Source organism: Mobula hypostoma, chromosome 1, assembly GCF_963921235.1.
Source record: "Mobula hypostoma chromosome 1, sMobHyp1.1, whole genome shotgun sequence".
NCBI lineage: Eukaryota > Metazoa > Chordata > Chondrichthyes > Myliobatiformes > Myliobatidae > Mobula > Mobula hypostoma.
Genome location: NC_086097.1, coordinates 85764324 through 85778860, shown reverse-complemented (window position 1 = coordinate 85778860; position 14537 = coordinate 85764324). Strand labels below are relative to the sequence as shown.

At 38.2% G+C, this 14537-nt stretch overlaps 1 protein-coding gene across 1 annotated transcript in view; it reads left to right on the top strand.

Moving 5' to 3' along the window:
- Nucleotides 1–14242, top strand: part of synj2bp (synaptojanin 2 binding protein) — a 30826-nt gene extending 16584 nt beyond the window's left edge. Inside the window, 2 exon segments of the mRNA XM_063052196.1 lie at nt 1719–1814; nt 5525–14242. Of these exon segments, the coding sequence (XP_062908266.1) occupies nt 1719–1814; nt 5525–5638 (210 nt within the window). The 3' untranslated portion in view covers nt 5639–14242.
- Nucleotides 14243–14537: the final 295 nt, after the last annotated feature.

Genomic DNA, 14537 nt, shown 5'->3' with positions numbered 1-14537 from the left:
CAAGGCCCGTCAATCTAAACCGAAAGCGAGGTTTGATTTATCTAAGCGCCAGGCAGATTTGGAAAGGTCAGGAACAGGCTGAAACGTGGTGGTGGGGTCCAGGCCCAGAGCGTATCGATGCAACAGGGCCCAGATCTTAGTGTGAGGAACAACCCAATGTTTAGACAATTTAAACACCAGGCCCGATGAATTGAAAAGGCAGGGTGTCAGGACAAGAGGTGAGGTTCGGGCCAGTTCTACTCACTCCTCTGTGACGTTTACTCAGTTCTGTGCTGTACTGAGGCTGAGGCTGTGGTCTGTTCTGGCTACTCCATGCTCTGTGTCTGAGGGCTCTTCTACGTTTACTGCACTGAGCTGAGGCTGTGGCCAGCTCTAGCTGCTCCAGGCTTCGTACCTATGGACTCATTTTCATTCTAAATGCTATTTACTTACTTCTGTTGTTTGCACATTTTTTTTTCACTCTATACATTGCGTGTTTGGTCTTTTAAAATTTTTTGGGGGTTTCTTTGTTTTGTGACTGCCTGTGAGGAGACTAATCTCAAGGTTTGTATAATGTATACATTCCTTAATAAAAGTACTTTGAACTTTAAACTTAATCTTAGCATATTGATATTTGGGCAATTGCTGCTCTGTTGTACTTGCACGTCTCTACATCCCTGCAAGGTTAATCAGAATCAGGTTTAATATCACTACCAGATGTCGTGAAATTTGTTAACTTAGTGACAGCAGTACAATGCAATGCATTGTAATATAGGAAAAAACTAAATTACACCAAGTATATATATGCATATTAAATAGTTAAATTAAAAATAGTGCAAAAACAGAAATAATAAAAGTGTTCGTGGGTTCATTGTCCATTTAGGAATCAGATGGCAGAAGGGAAGAAACTGTTCCTGAATCACTGAGTGTGTGCCTTTAGGCTTCTGTACCTCCTTCCTGATGGTAACAGTGTGAAGGGGGCATGTCCTGGGTGATGGAGGTCCTTAATGATGAACGCCGCCTTTCTGAGACTCCGCTCCTTGAAGGTGTCTTGGATACTACAGCGGCTAGCTAATTTTACATCTTTCTATAACTTCATTTGATCCTGTGCAATAGTCCCCCCATACTAGACAGTGATGAAGCCTGCCAGAATGCTCTCCACAGTACATCTATAAAAGTTTCTGAGTGTGTTAGGAGTCGAATCAAATCTCCTCAAACTCCTAATGAAATATAGCTGCTGTCTTGCCGCCTTTATAGCCACATAGGTATGTTGACCAGGTTAGATCTTCAGATAACTTGACACCCAGGAACTTGAAATTGGTCACTCTTTCCAATTTTGATCCCTCTGAGGATAAGTTTGTGATCCCTCGTCCTACCTTTTCTGAAGTTCACAAACAGCTCTCGGTCTTACTGACGTTGAGTGCAAGGTTATTGCTGTGACAACACTCAACTAGCTGGTATATCTCACTCCTGAATGCCCTCTCATCTCTGAGATTCTGCCAATAATCGTTGTATCATCAGCAAATTTATAGATGGCATTTGAGCTATGCCTAGCCACACAGTAATGGGTATAGAGACAGTAGAGAGTGGACAAAGCATACATCCTTGAGATGCGCCAATGTTGATCGTTAGCCGGGTTAATTAGTTGTATTAACCAGTCCATGACAACTTATTTTAGATTACATATAACATGTCCTAACTCCATCAGTAATGTAAAAATATTTCTTTTTATAAATTAGATCAATGGGCGAGAGCTTTCCAATGTGACTCATCAGGAGGCGGTGGAAATATTTAGAAATTCTGGTGATGTGGTGACACTGTTGGTTTTAAAAAAGGTAAAATGTGTGAATGTTAAGTCTGTATGTTGATCAGCCAACTTCCCTTTCCTAATTGCCTCAGATATTATTGCATTATTTTTAGGGGAATCCTGAAGGGCCATGTTCTATTTGAGCTTTTTGAAATGTGGATATTGTTTTGAAGATCCTACTGCCAAATAGCCATTTGGCTAGAGTAATGTTGCCTGAAAGGACTCACTTAAGTTATTTTGTTAGTTTTGGCTTAGTTATATTAGTCATTCTTTTGAGTCAGAAGTTTGTAGATTTAAATTGCACTGCAGATATGTAAGCACTGACACTTATACATAGTACAGATTAGTGAAACAAAGAACCTTGATACTCCACAGATCAGGTAGCATGACTGCAGAGAGGAAACAGTCAATACTTCAGTTCAGTGAACTTTTATTAGTTCCTGTAAAAGATCATTTGTTCTGGAGTGTAATATCTGATTTCTCCACAGATGCTGTCAGAGCTACTGAGTATTTCCAGCATTTGCAGTTCCCTGCATTTTAACCCTTGCAATGTCTTGTTTAGTATTTATAGTCAACCATGTTACTAAAGCATAAAAACAAGAGGTTCTCCAGATGCTGGAGTTACTTAAACAGATTGTTAAGTCCCTATCACATTGCTGTTCCTGTAGTTTATGCAGTATTTATCCTGGCCACTGTGTTTATAATTGAAATTGTATTTTAGTTTACTTAAGTGGTTATGCAGCTTGGAACATTCTAAAATTGTGAAATCCACTATTTAAATGCAAATTCTTTGGAGTTGGTCCTTAAAAAGAATATCTTTCAGTGATGCACTGAATCATCCAAAGGCACAGTTGAGTGAGCAAACATCCTCATGGTTGGTGAATGCACACACATTAGTCCACTTTGTTGTGACTTTTTTCCTAAAGTGCAGATTCATAGTAAGGTTTTAGAACTCAAGATCAAAAAATGAGATCCAAATCAGGCCTCCCACTTAAAGGTGGCCCCTGTTTTCCGAACATTCGCTTTACGACACCTCGCTGTTACGAAAGACCTACGTTAGTTACTTGTTTTCGCTAACAGAAGGTGTTTTCACTGTTACAAGAAAAAGCAGGGTGCAAAAAAAGGCAGCGCGCACCCGAACAGCCAAGCTCCTCCCCCGGAACTGCATTCTGGCATTGCTTAAACATGTGCTTTATCTCGATTTATTTTGTGCATCCGTTAGCAAGATGAGTTCTAAGGTATTGGAAAAGCCTAAAAGAGCTCTTAAGGGTGTTACGAGCTCTTAAAACTAGACATAATTAAGTGTTTCGATCGTAGTGAACGAAGTAAGGATATTGTCTGTGCGTTGAACTTGCCTGCGTCCACCATTTGCACTATTTATATGCAGAGAGAAAGAATTTTGAAAGCTGCCAATGTTTGTTGGTTCTGCTCGTAGCAAAGTGGTCTCTCTTAGTCGGCATCCAATAATGGATAAAATGGAAAGTCTATTGCTTGAGTGGATTGATGGGTGTACAGAGTGTGGTGTTCTGTTAAGTTTTCTTATACTTAAGGAGAAATCAGTCAGTCTTTTTAATAAGCTGAAACAGCACTGGATGATGGTGATGAAAGTGTTGCGAAAGTGGAATTTAAAGGTAGTCATGGGTGGTTTGATCAGTTTCTGAGGTGAGGGCAGCTTTATAGTTTAAACAGTGGTCCCCAACCTCCGGGCCGCGGACCGATACATTGCCGCGAAGCATGCAGGGGTGCAGCGGTAGTCAGAATGCAGCCAGAACATCTTTAACAAAAAAGCCGAAATAAACGAGCTAATTAATTAGGTGCTGCCCGGCATGTAAATGTCAGCCCAGATCAGAGGCGATTGCTGTTTGCGTCAGGTGTTTATTCATATAAGCAAGTGTTTAACTGTGATGAAACTGCAATTTATTGGAGTTTTCCCGATTCTGGTAAGTGAAACTACACTGTACATACATTATTTCTACTTTATATAGGCTGTGTATTTTTATGTGTTATTTGGTATGATTTGGCAGCTTCATAGCTTAAAGGTTACTGGAGAGAGTGTTTCTGCCGAGAATGCTTGCGCCATGTTTCTGTCGAGAGCGCTTCCACGAGATTTTCACTGTGCTAGACAGTGCTGCAGAAAAGTATTTCTACTTTATATAGGCTGTGTAATTATCATATCATTCCTGCTTTTACTATATGTTACTGTTATTTTAGGTTTTATGTGTTATTTGGCATGATTTTGTAGGTTATTTTTTGGGTCTGGGAACGCTCAAAATTTTTTCCCATATTAATAAATGGTAATTGCTTATTCACTTTACGACATTCCGGCTTACAAACTGTTTCATAGGAACGCTGTACCTTCGGATAGCGGGGGAAACCTGTATTCTGCATTTTATTCTATTGCAGAAAATAAAAACTAGGACTAATTAAAATTGTGGGCTAATTGCTTTAATTTTTTAATTGACTTTTATTTTGATCCATCTTGCCAAACAATCTGGTTTTGGCTTCAGTGTCTTGCGGTAACTTCGTTAACTAGGGCACACAGATTATTCCCAATGTATTTCATTTCTTAAGGGAACACCATCTCAGGGTCAAAAATGATGAACCATAGCTGATTACAGATTGTGAAACAATACAGTCCCCATGTATTATACCACAGATGGGAAATTAGCAGCCAAGGAGAGTGGAACACTTCCACTTCCCTGCTAACAAATTCCCAGCAGTTTAGAGTGCACTAAGTAACTGAAGCCAAACAGTTGCATCTATTTTATTACTATGTGATACTTACTATCCACTGAACTAAGTTAATTTACCAACAAAAAAACTTCAAGTGCAGCCTGGTCCTCTGAGCAAAAACACCGACCTGGCTTTGCTTTTCATTAAATACTCTTAGTACTTTGGAATTGATATCTTAAAGACATCACTGTTGAATTTTATTCACTTTTCATGGGTGTTTTCCAGCAGTAGTGCAGCATTTGTGATGGGCATGTGGCCAAATGGTTCAGGCATTCGTCTAGTGATCTGAAGGTCGCTAATTTGAGCCTCAGCTGTGGCAGCGTGTTTGTGTCCTTGAGCAAGACACTTAACCACACATTGCTCTAGTGTCTGTGTGAGGAGTGGCGCCCCACACAGACTTCCAATCTGCGCCTTGTAAGGCATGAAAATGCCCAATGCAGGCCTCTCATGGTCTGAGTCGACGTTCCCTCCCCTCTCAGTGCAGCAGTTAATGCCGCTGTCATAAAACTGCAGTAACCCAGTATTTGACTTCATACTGTGCAGACCTTACATGTTTTCCTTTTGACCATGTGGGTTTCCACTAAGTAATCTAGTTTCCTCCTGCATCTCAAAGACGGGAAATTGTTAACAGCCAAGGAGAGTGGAGCTCTTCCACTTCCCTGCTAACAAATTCCCAACAGTTTAGAGTGCACTATGTATGTTGGGAAGTTACTTATCACTGTAAATGCAGGAGAATTGGGGCATGATGGAGGGGGCTTGTTAATTAGTGTGTGAGAAAGAATGAGCTATAGGGATGTATGTATGGAAATGGGACTGATGAATGTGCTTTGAGAGTTGGCATAGTTTCAGTGAGTCATATGTATAAAATGTGAAAGTTAATTGACATGTTAGCATCCGAATGGTAATTGACTTAAAGCTAAGGGTGATTAAATTGACCTTTGAAGATAGCCTTCAGTTTAGGGATCTTCTGAGAGTCTACTAATACATTTTATCTTTTTCTTTCAGGTAGTCAAGAATAATCAAAGCAGCAAGTTAACTTTATCACCAGTAGTAATAGCAGTACTGGGTATAACAGTGTTGGCAACATGTATATATGTGAAATATCGCCGTAGTTTATGAAGATACAAATTTTTCTTTTCTTTTAAAGTAGGCCAAAAATTTCAATGTACAACTTCACTGCTGCTTATTTGTGTGCCTAGCCAAATACTGACTTTGAAATTTATTAACTACCAGAGGATCTTAGAGAATGGAGACAGTAATCGAATTCCAGAATCATTTGTATCACAGAATTGCAGATAAGTTGCAATGATCTTTTAATAATATAGCAAATATGAAGCATGTTATAAATTACATACACTAAATAAATAAAAGCATCCGTTAGTCTTGCGAGACCATGGATCTGCGCCTGGAAAGTCTTCACTCTCCAGGGCGCAGGCCTGGGCAAGGTTGTATGGAAGACCAGCAGTTGCCCATGCTGCAAGTCTCCCCTCTCCAGAACACCGATGGTGTCCCAAGGGAAGGGCAAGGGCCGATACAGCTTGGCACCAGTGTCATTGCAGTGTCAGTGACATTGCTCAAGGACACAACATACTGCCTCGGCTGGGGCTCAAACTCACGACCTTTGGGTCGCTAGTCAAATGCCTTAACCACTTGGCCATGTGCCCACACCATGACACACACTAAGTCCTCATTATTCACAAGGGGTAAGAGTGTGGACTTCTTGTTCATAACAAAAAAATTCATGGATGCCATTACAGAAAGCACTCCCCAAATATATGCAAATATATTCTAAAACCATTACCATGTATTAATGCACACAAAAGTTTCTAAATACCGAAAAAGAAATAATTATTTGCTAATAAAGTAATTTCAATAACAACAAGCATTGATTGGTTTGAAAAAAGCAAGGCGCAACTATGTAATCAAAGGCAGCTATGCAGCTATGTAGTCAAATATTAGGGAAGTACACAGTAAGGTGTACTTAACACAAGTTGTCACAAAACTGATTACTGTATATACAGATAATACTTGGTTCCTTAACAGGAACATGAATATAAGTATATCCAAAAAAAATTAAGATGGAAATTGGGGTTAACTTTGTGCATATGTAAAAAATTAGAAGGTTCCGGTCCAAATGGTACCAAGCTGCAATCTCCATCTGGCTCAGACTTAGTTGTTTTTTTAGGTTCATAGGGTTGTTTTTAGTGACAGAGAGGGGAGTTTGGAGTCAGGTTAGAGTTTAGGGACAGGGATGTAGGGGCATTAGATGTCAGGCCATAGTTTCTGCCTCCTCTCTGCATTGAAGGCTAGCAATGTGGACATGACGTCCATGGATGGATGTTGCGCAAACAAACGCTGTGGATGAAGACCAGTGGGGATAAGGGCTGTTGACCCCGCCTGTGCCCCCTTCCAGGTCAGTGAGTCCCCCAGTGTTGGCCGGTACAGGGTTTGGAGGTCAAGGGGAAGGAGGCATGACGGCTGATGACTCGCTAGCTGCATGGGTTGGCAAGTTTGGGGTTCGAGGCCAGGAATTTGGGGTTCCATCATAGAATCTGGAGTTCGGGATCCTGACAATGACAAGACCAGGGGTCGGTACTCAAGATCAAAACCTAAAAGTCAATCAGAAGTCAGGAAATCGAGGCCTGAAGGCTGATGTCCTGGGAGTACAAGTGCCCCGGGAAATTTTGAGGCCTGATATCTGTGAGTCTGCTGGAGGCCTGGATCAACTTGTTCTGGGGTTGGAGGACTGTCTGTGTTTGGTTGGGTGGATAAGTAGGAGGAAAGGGGCTTGTCTTGCTGCTGTTTCTGTTACTTGTGTCGTTCTGCTGAGCGCTATGGGCGTGCTCTGTTGGCACCAGAATGTGCGGTGACACTTGCGGACTGCCCCCAGGACATCCTTAGCTAGCCAAAACAAAAGTATTTAATTGTATGCTTCAGTGTACATGTGATAAATAAATGAATCTGAATGTAATCCGCAGATGGTATCTTGTCAGATAATGAGGACTAAGTGTACTGAATTTTTTAAAAATGGGTTTGATAAAAATTAAGCAAGGGTGCTGTTTAAGGAAAAAATTTTAAGCTAAAAGACATGCAAAAAAATCTTAGTAATTTGATCAAATTCAACGTGTACGTGCTACATCGAAGAAAAATTACTTCATTACATTCATTTTTATTACCCATATTCTTGACAGATGATATTCTCCAGGAATAGATTAGCTTTTTTAAAACTGCATGCATGCAGTTGAGAAGTGTATTGTTCATTATGTCACCTGCAGGAATATATTAGGATAAAATCTCATTTCACTAAATCTAGTAAATAGTGTACAGTTGCAAGAAAAAAATTTGTGAACCCTTTGTAATTACCTGGTTTTCTGTATTAGTTGCTCATAAAATGTGGTCTGATCTTCATTCAAGTCACAATGATACACAAACATGATCTGCCTAAATAATAACGCACAAACAATTGTACTACTTCTTGTCAGTACTGAGTGCACCATTTAAACAATCACAGTTTAGGTTCAAAAAAGTATGTGGACCTCTGGGGTATTGGTCTCTACAAAAGCTATTTGGAATCAGGTGTGCCAATCAATGAGATGAGATTAGAGGTGTTGGTTGTAGAGGTGCCATGCCCTATAAAAAAGACACCACAAAGTCAGGTTACTGACAAAGCTTGCTCTTCTCAAGAAAGATCTGTTGATGCGCACCATACCTTGATCAAATCAACTTTCAGAGGACATTAGAAGAAGAATTGTAGAGATGCATGAAGCTGGAAAAGGCCACAAAAGCATTTGTAAAGACCTGAGTGTTCAGCAGTCAGTTAGAGAAACTAGCTACAAATGGAGGAAATTCAGTACTGTTGCTACTCTCCCTAGGAGTCGGCATCTTGCAAAGATCACACCAAGAGTACAATGTGCAATGCTGAAGGAGGTGAAAAAGAACCCAAAGATAACATCAAAAGGCCTGCAGGAATCTCTAGAACTCCACTATCATCAAAACACTGAACAAAATGGGTGTTCATTGAAGGACACCATGGAGGAAACCACTGCTCTCCCAAAAAAAAATACGTGGCAGCATGTCTCAAGTTTGCAAAAGACCACTTGGATGTTCCACAATGCTTTTGGGACAATGTTCTGTGGACAGATGAGACAAAAGTTGAATTTTTTGGCAGAAATGCACACTGCAATGTTTGGAGAGAAAAGTGCACTGCACACCAACACTGAAATCTCAGCCAACTGTGAAGCATGGTGGAAGGCGCATTATAGTTTGGGGCTGCTTTGCTGCCACAAGACCTGGACAGCTTGCAATCAGTGAGGGAACAAATAATTCAAAATTGTATCAAGACATTTTACAGGAGAATGTCAAGGTAGCGGTCCAACCCTTGAAGCTCAATAGAAGTTGGATGATGCAACATCACAATGATACAAAACAGAAGGGTTAATCAGCAACAGGATAGTTTAAAAAGAAAATAAAGTGTTTTGGAATGGCTGAGTCAGAGTCCAGACCTTAACCCAATTGAGATGCTGTGGCATGACTTGAAGAGGGCTGTTCATGCAAGTTTACCCAGAAATTTTGATGATCTGAAACAGCTTTGTATGGAGGAATGGTCTAAAATTCCTCCTTGCCATTGTGCAAATCTGGTCAGCAGCTACAAGAAATGTTTGGTGGATGTTATTGTTGCTAAAGGAGATTCTACCAATTATTAAATACAATGGTTCACTTACTTTGTCCATCCTGGACTGTGAATAATTAAACAATGTATTCAATAAAGACTTGAAAAATACAATTGTTTGTTAGTTTGGGCAGATTGTGTTTGTCTATTATCGTGACTTAGATGAACATTTTATGAATAATTAATGAAGAAAACCAGGTAATTACAAAGGGTTCACAAACTTTTTCTTGCAACTTTTAAAATTTATATTTTAAAATCCTACGATCATATGGATTAAAATGTGATAAAGCTTCTTTCACACAAGGTTCCAGTATGTTAACCAGGATAATTTATGAATTCATGCATTCTGATGCTTTTTAAAAACTGAATTATCTTAAATATAAAACATTTGCATTGTTATTTAAGCACTTCCATCTTCATAAGCTTAATTACAACTGATTTGCTTAAATTCTGTAATTTTTTGTAAAGTGATTTGCTGACGTGTTGGTTGTTGAATACTGATCGGCTGATATATAATTTCCTTATGGAAGATTTTTCAAGAATTCAATGTAATGCTTACATTTAAGTGAACAGGATACAAATGTTTTAAATGCTATAATTGTTAAAAGATCATAGAATTGTATTAATAGAATATGACAAGAAATCTAATGCTGGCTTTATAACTTTATCTGGATACCTTAATGAAAGGTGACAATGTTACATCTCTGGTTTCAAAATGGTTTCTACAAGTAGATGGCAAATCAATATCTGGGAATATATTCTAAAAAAAAGGGTCTTGGCCCAAAATGTGGACCATCTATTCTTTGCCATAGATGCTGCCTGACCTCATAGTCATACTTTATTGATCCCGAGGGAAATTGATTTTCGTTACAGTTGCCCCAACCAAGAGTAGAGTATAAATATAGCAATATAAACCCGTAAATAATTAAATAGTAATATGTAAATTATGCCAGGAAGTAAGTCCAGGACCAGCCTATTGGCTCAGGGTGTCTGACCCTCCAAGGGAGGAGCTGTAAAGTTTGATGGCCACAGGCAGGAATGACTTCCTATGATGCTCAGTGTTGCATCTTTGAGGAATGAGTCTCTGGCTGAATGTACTCCTGTGCCCAACCAGTACATTATGTAGTGGATGGGAGACATTGTCCAAGATGGCATGCAACTTGGACAGCATCCTCTTTTCAGACACCACTGTGAGAGAGTCCAGTTCCATCCCCACAACATCACTGGCCTTACGAATGAGTTTGTTGATTCTGTTGGTGTCTGCTGCCCCAGCACACAACAGTAAACATGATAGCACTGGCCACCACAGACTCGTAGAACATCCTCAGCATCGTCCGACAGATGTTAAAGGTTAACCTGCTGAGTTGTTCCAGCATTTTGTGTGTGTTCCTTTGGATTTTGAGCATCTGCAAACTTTCTCGTGTTTGTCAATATCTGGGAAGACTATATCTGCATTATCTTGATCAGTTTTTCTAAAAGACAATATTGGGCTAGTCCCTGGAAATCAGCTTTTACACATTAATATCACATTGGTTTTGTGACTTTTCCAGATATATTTGAGCAAATTCTGATTGCAGAACAATTGTAAATAATTAGTTTTATATTTAAGGTTTTATTTGAGAACTCTGGTCGAACTTCTTTTCAATGTGCTATTTGTCAAAGTTGGAAATAGGCTAGTAGAATTGACAAGTTTGCTTTAGTCTTTCCTCAGATGTTTGTCAATGAGCAATACTGAAATGATGAATTAAATTCATGGCCTTAATTGCTGTCTTAGTTGCAAGGTAAACAAGCTGAAGATATTCTTTGGACAGTATCCTGTTAAGTCTTACAAATTAATTTGTAATTTAATGAAACTTAAACAATATTGTAATCCCTTTTCAAGAAATTCAGTCCAAAATGCATCTGCTTTGGGTCTGCCTATTCCCTTTTAAAATTTAGATTTTCATAATTATCACTTAACTGTTAGCAATATGCACTAATCATACTTAAAATAGAATTTGAAATTCTCAGTCAACACAATTTCTGAAGTAACTGACAAACATTTCAGGTCAGTGCTTAAGTGTTTCCAGATGAGCTGTGCAATTTCTGCTCTTTGTTTTATCACCCTTAAGGGAGTTTATTACTCTATGGGGAAATGGAAGGCATAAAAGATGCTTTGAATTTTCCATTGCTATTTAAATGTGTCTGGACCAATCCACTGAAACTACTATGTGCCACTTTGACAACCTTTTTTCCCCAAATTGGTAGGCAGGAGGCTATCTTGTTCTGCTTTGGCCTTTGTCTATTACTGCCATTAAATTTAAGATACCTCATGAAAATACGCTGGAAAATACACTCCTTTTAAAATCCTTTTAATTGTGTTTTTAAAAAAGTATTCAAATATTATACCAACTATTTAACTGGTGATATGATTTATAAAATTGTCTTCATATGGCACTCAAATTAGAATAAATCCCCCCACATGGGGATACCTTACCTGCAATTGTACAGAGTTGACCAATAGAATCTACATTGTGCTTTTTGAGTTATGACATAAAAATGTTGACCCTTCCTCATGTCTGGCTCTTTGATCCATGTTATTTGAATAGCCAAGAGTTTTATTTATTATATTTAATTTCTAATTGAATTATTTGAGCTGTTTTAATAGCAGCAGCAGGAAGTTTGCATAAACTTTTCCAAATATCTGCTATTCACAGTTACGTATTGTTTACACATTTTTCTCGAGCAGGATCTTTTCCATAGAAGACAATCACAGATTCTGATTGTAGACATTTGAAAATGACAATCTGCCAGAGGAAACACAAACTGAACACTAAATTTGCTCTCAAATTTTGAACTTTGAATCAGAACATCTTATTTTCTACCTTGATCGGGTTTCTGATTCTTGGTCCTAAACATAATCTTTTATTATGTAACACTAAAGGTGGTGACCATTGTGGATGGGGATATCCCTGTATTTGCCCTTATATAAAGTGTTATCAAAGTTTCTGTGTTGAAGTATACATGAGACAATAAACAGTGTAATATACTGTAGATATACCCATCTTCATGTGCTAACACCGTCATTGTTTGTGCTGGTGATGTTCTTTGATTTTTGTAGCATGTCAACATTTAAGAACAAAAGCAGTCTATCTTGCTTTGCAACTGTTAAACTTCCTTATAAGAACATTTTTTGTGTGGATCTAAAATATTTCAGAGGTATTTAAATTGAACAAAAAGTTGTAGCTTTTATGACTTAATAAATATTGCCACATGAACTGGAAAAGTATTTCAAACTGATGATACTTTCCATGTATAATTTTGAACAGAAAAGTTTTTCTATTTTAATATTTCTCATAGACTACAAACTCAGAATTGAGATATGATATTAATATCATTTTCAAGGTTAGTATGAGTTAGGTATCGATTCACTTATTTCTTCTTTTTAAAAATAATGCAGTGATATTACTGCCTATATTGACCAACTTTGTTAATGCAATTCATTCTTGTACTAGTACTGTGGGGATGATGAAATTTCTGCCTTTAATTAAGGAAGAGTTTCTTTATTTTTAAATGAGGTTTTATATCTATTTCAGTATTGCTTCACTTTTTCTATTAAAATGAAAATAAGGCTGCCAGAGCTGACTGTTTTAATTTATGTAGGCAATCAATGCTGATGAAACCACATCTTTTTTATTGATGTGTTGCCTTGATTCATAATCAAATGGCCTTTTTGATAATAAATTTTGTGTTTTTTTTATGTATGTAGTATGTGTGGGACTCAAGTGCTGCTAATTAACTGTGAAAATTGCATAATGATTCAAAGATAACATTTTTATGACTACAGTAATATTAACGAGCATCCTATGAAAGTCTCATCTACATTTTTACCAGTGTAGTCAAGTAGGCAAGAGCAAGTAAAATCTTGCAAATTTTGATTGATGCAAAATAAAATGAAGTTATTTATGCATATTTTTGTCAAATTGATGCCTGAAAGAGAAAGATGCATAAAATTACTTGCTAAATATTTGCATTTTATTTAAGACACTTAGATTTATTAACTTGTGCCCTGCTGAGCAAGTGAAGTATGCCACTATCCTGTTCACATTCTTGGAGAATTCATACAATCTATACAGTTATATACAGTTTTGCCCAAAAGTTCTGTAATTAAATGTGTGAAGAGCAGCTTGCTTGTCGTTATTATTTACCTGGCTTTGCATAAAAGTAAAGCAATTAAATTATAAGAGCGTAAAAAAAACAAGTCAGTGTTTGGATGTATTGATTTCATGATGTGCATAAATCTTTAAGTACTGTTGGCTGGGATAAAGTTACCCAAGGCAAGACTTTTAGGCAATTGTGTCCGTTCAAAAATCATTCTAAACGGAATAATGGATTCTTACATGCCTCGATGCCAAGTACTGTAGCGCATTTCTTTGCAATTAATTCATCTGAAGCTGGGTCATGCAGTTACTTGATTATTTGTTTCCTCGATAATGGAAGTAGATTAAGATAAAATTAGCTATATCAATTTCATCAGAATAATGGCCCCAATCATAGTAAGGCTGATATGCAGCATGTGCTGAGGTGTCACCTGTTGGTTAAACTTGTTCTTACACTAAGTAGATCCCCTCCTGTGAGCTTCTTTACCAAAGCCAGCTGCAGTCTAATTGGCGGAGAACAACACATCCTGCACAACTCAGCCTTCTGGTCATAAATAATGCTGTAACACTAGCTAGCCCATGTGCCAGGCTTACCAGTTATGAAGGAGCTTAATCACACCTTCGAAATTATATTAAATTAAATCATTTATAGTAGAAAACACTAAAATGTAATTGTTTGTAGCTTAAATGTAAGTTATCTAGTACTTATTCTTCCTGCTTTGTTTCTTTTTTTTTTGCAGTTTGTGGATAGATTTTTCAATTGCAAATGCTAGGAAGCTATAGAAACTCATCTTTCAGCACTGGATCTTCAAAGAGCAATGGTGTTCAGTTGTGAATGAGTTCAAACAGGTGGACGTGCCTGAATCCCACCCCTTTACATACAGCTATATACTGGCAATCTTTCCTGTGTGCTCTCCGTCTTAATGAAGGGTCTCAACCTGAAATGTTGACTGTTACCTAAACACAGAATAATCTGCAGATGCTGGGGTCAAAGCAACACTCACAACAAGCTGGAAGAACTCAGCAGGTCAGGCAGCATCTGTGGAAACGTCAACTGATCGTTTCCATAGATGCTGCCTGACCTGCTGAGTTCCTCCAGCTTGTTGTGAGTGTTGCTTTGACTGTTACCTTTTGCCTCCACCGCTGCTGCTTCACCCACTGAGTTCTTCCAGGGTTTTGTTTTTGTTGTAGATTGCAGCATTTGCAGTCA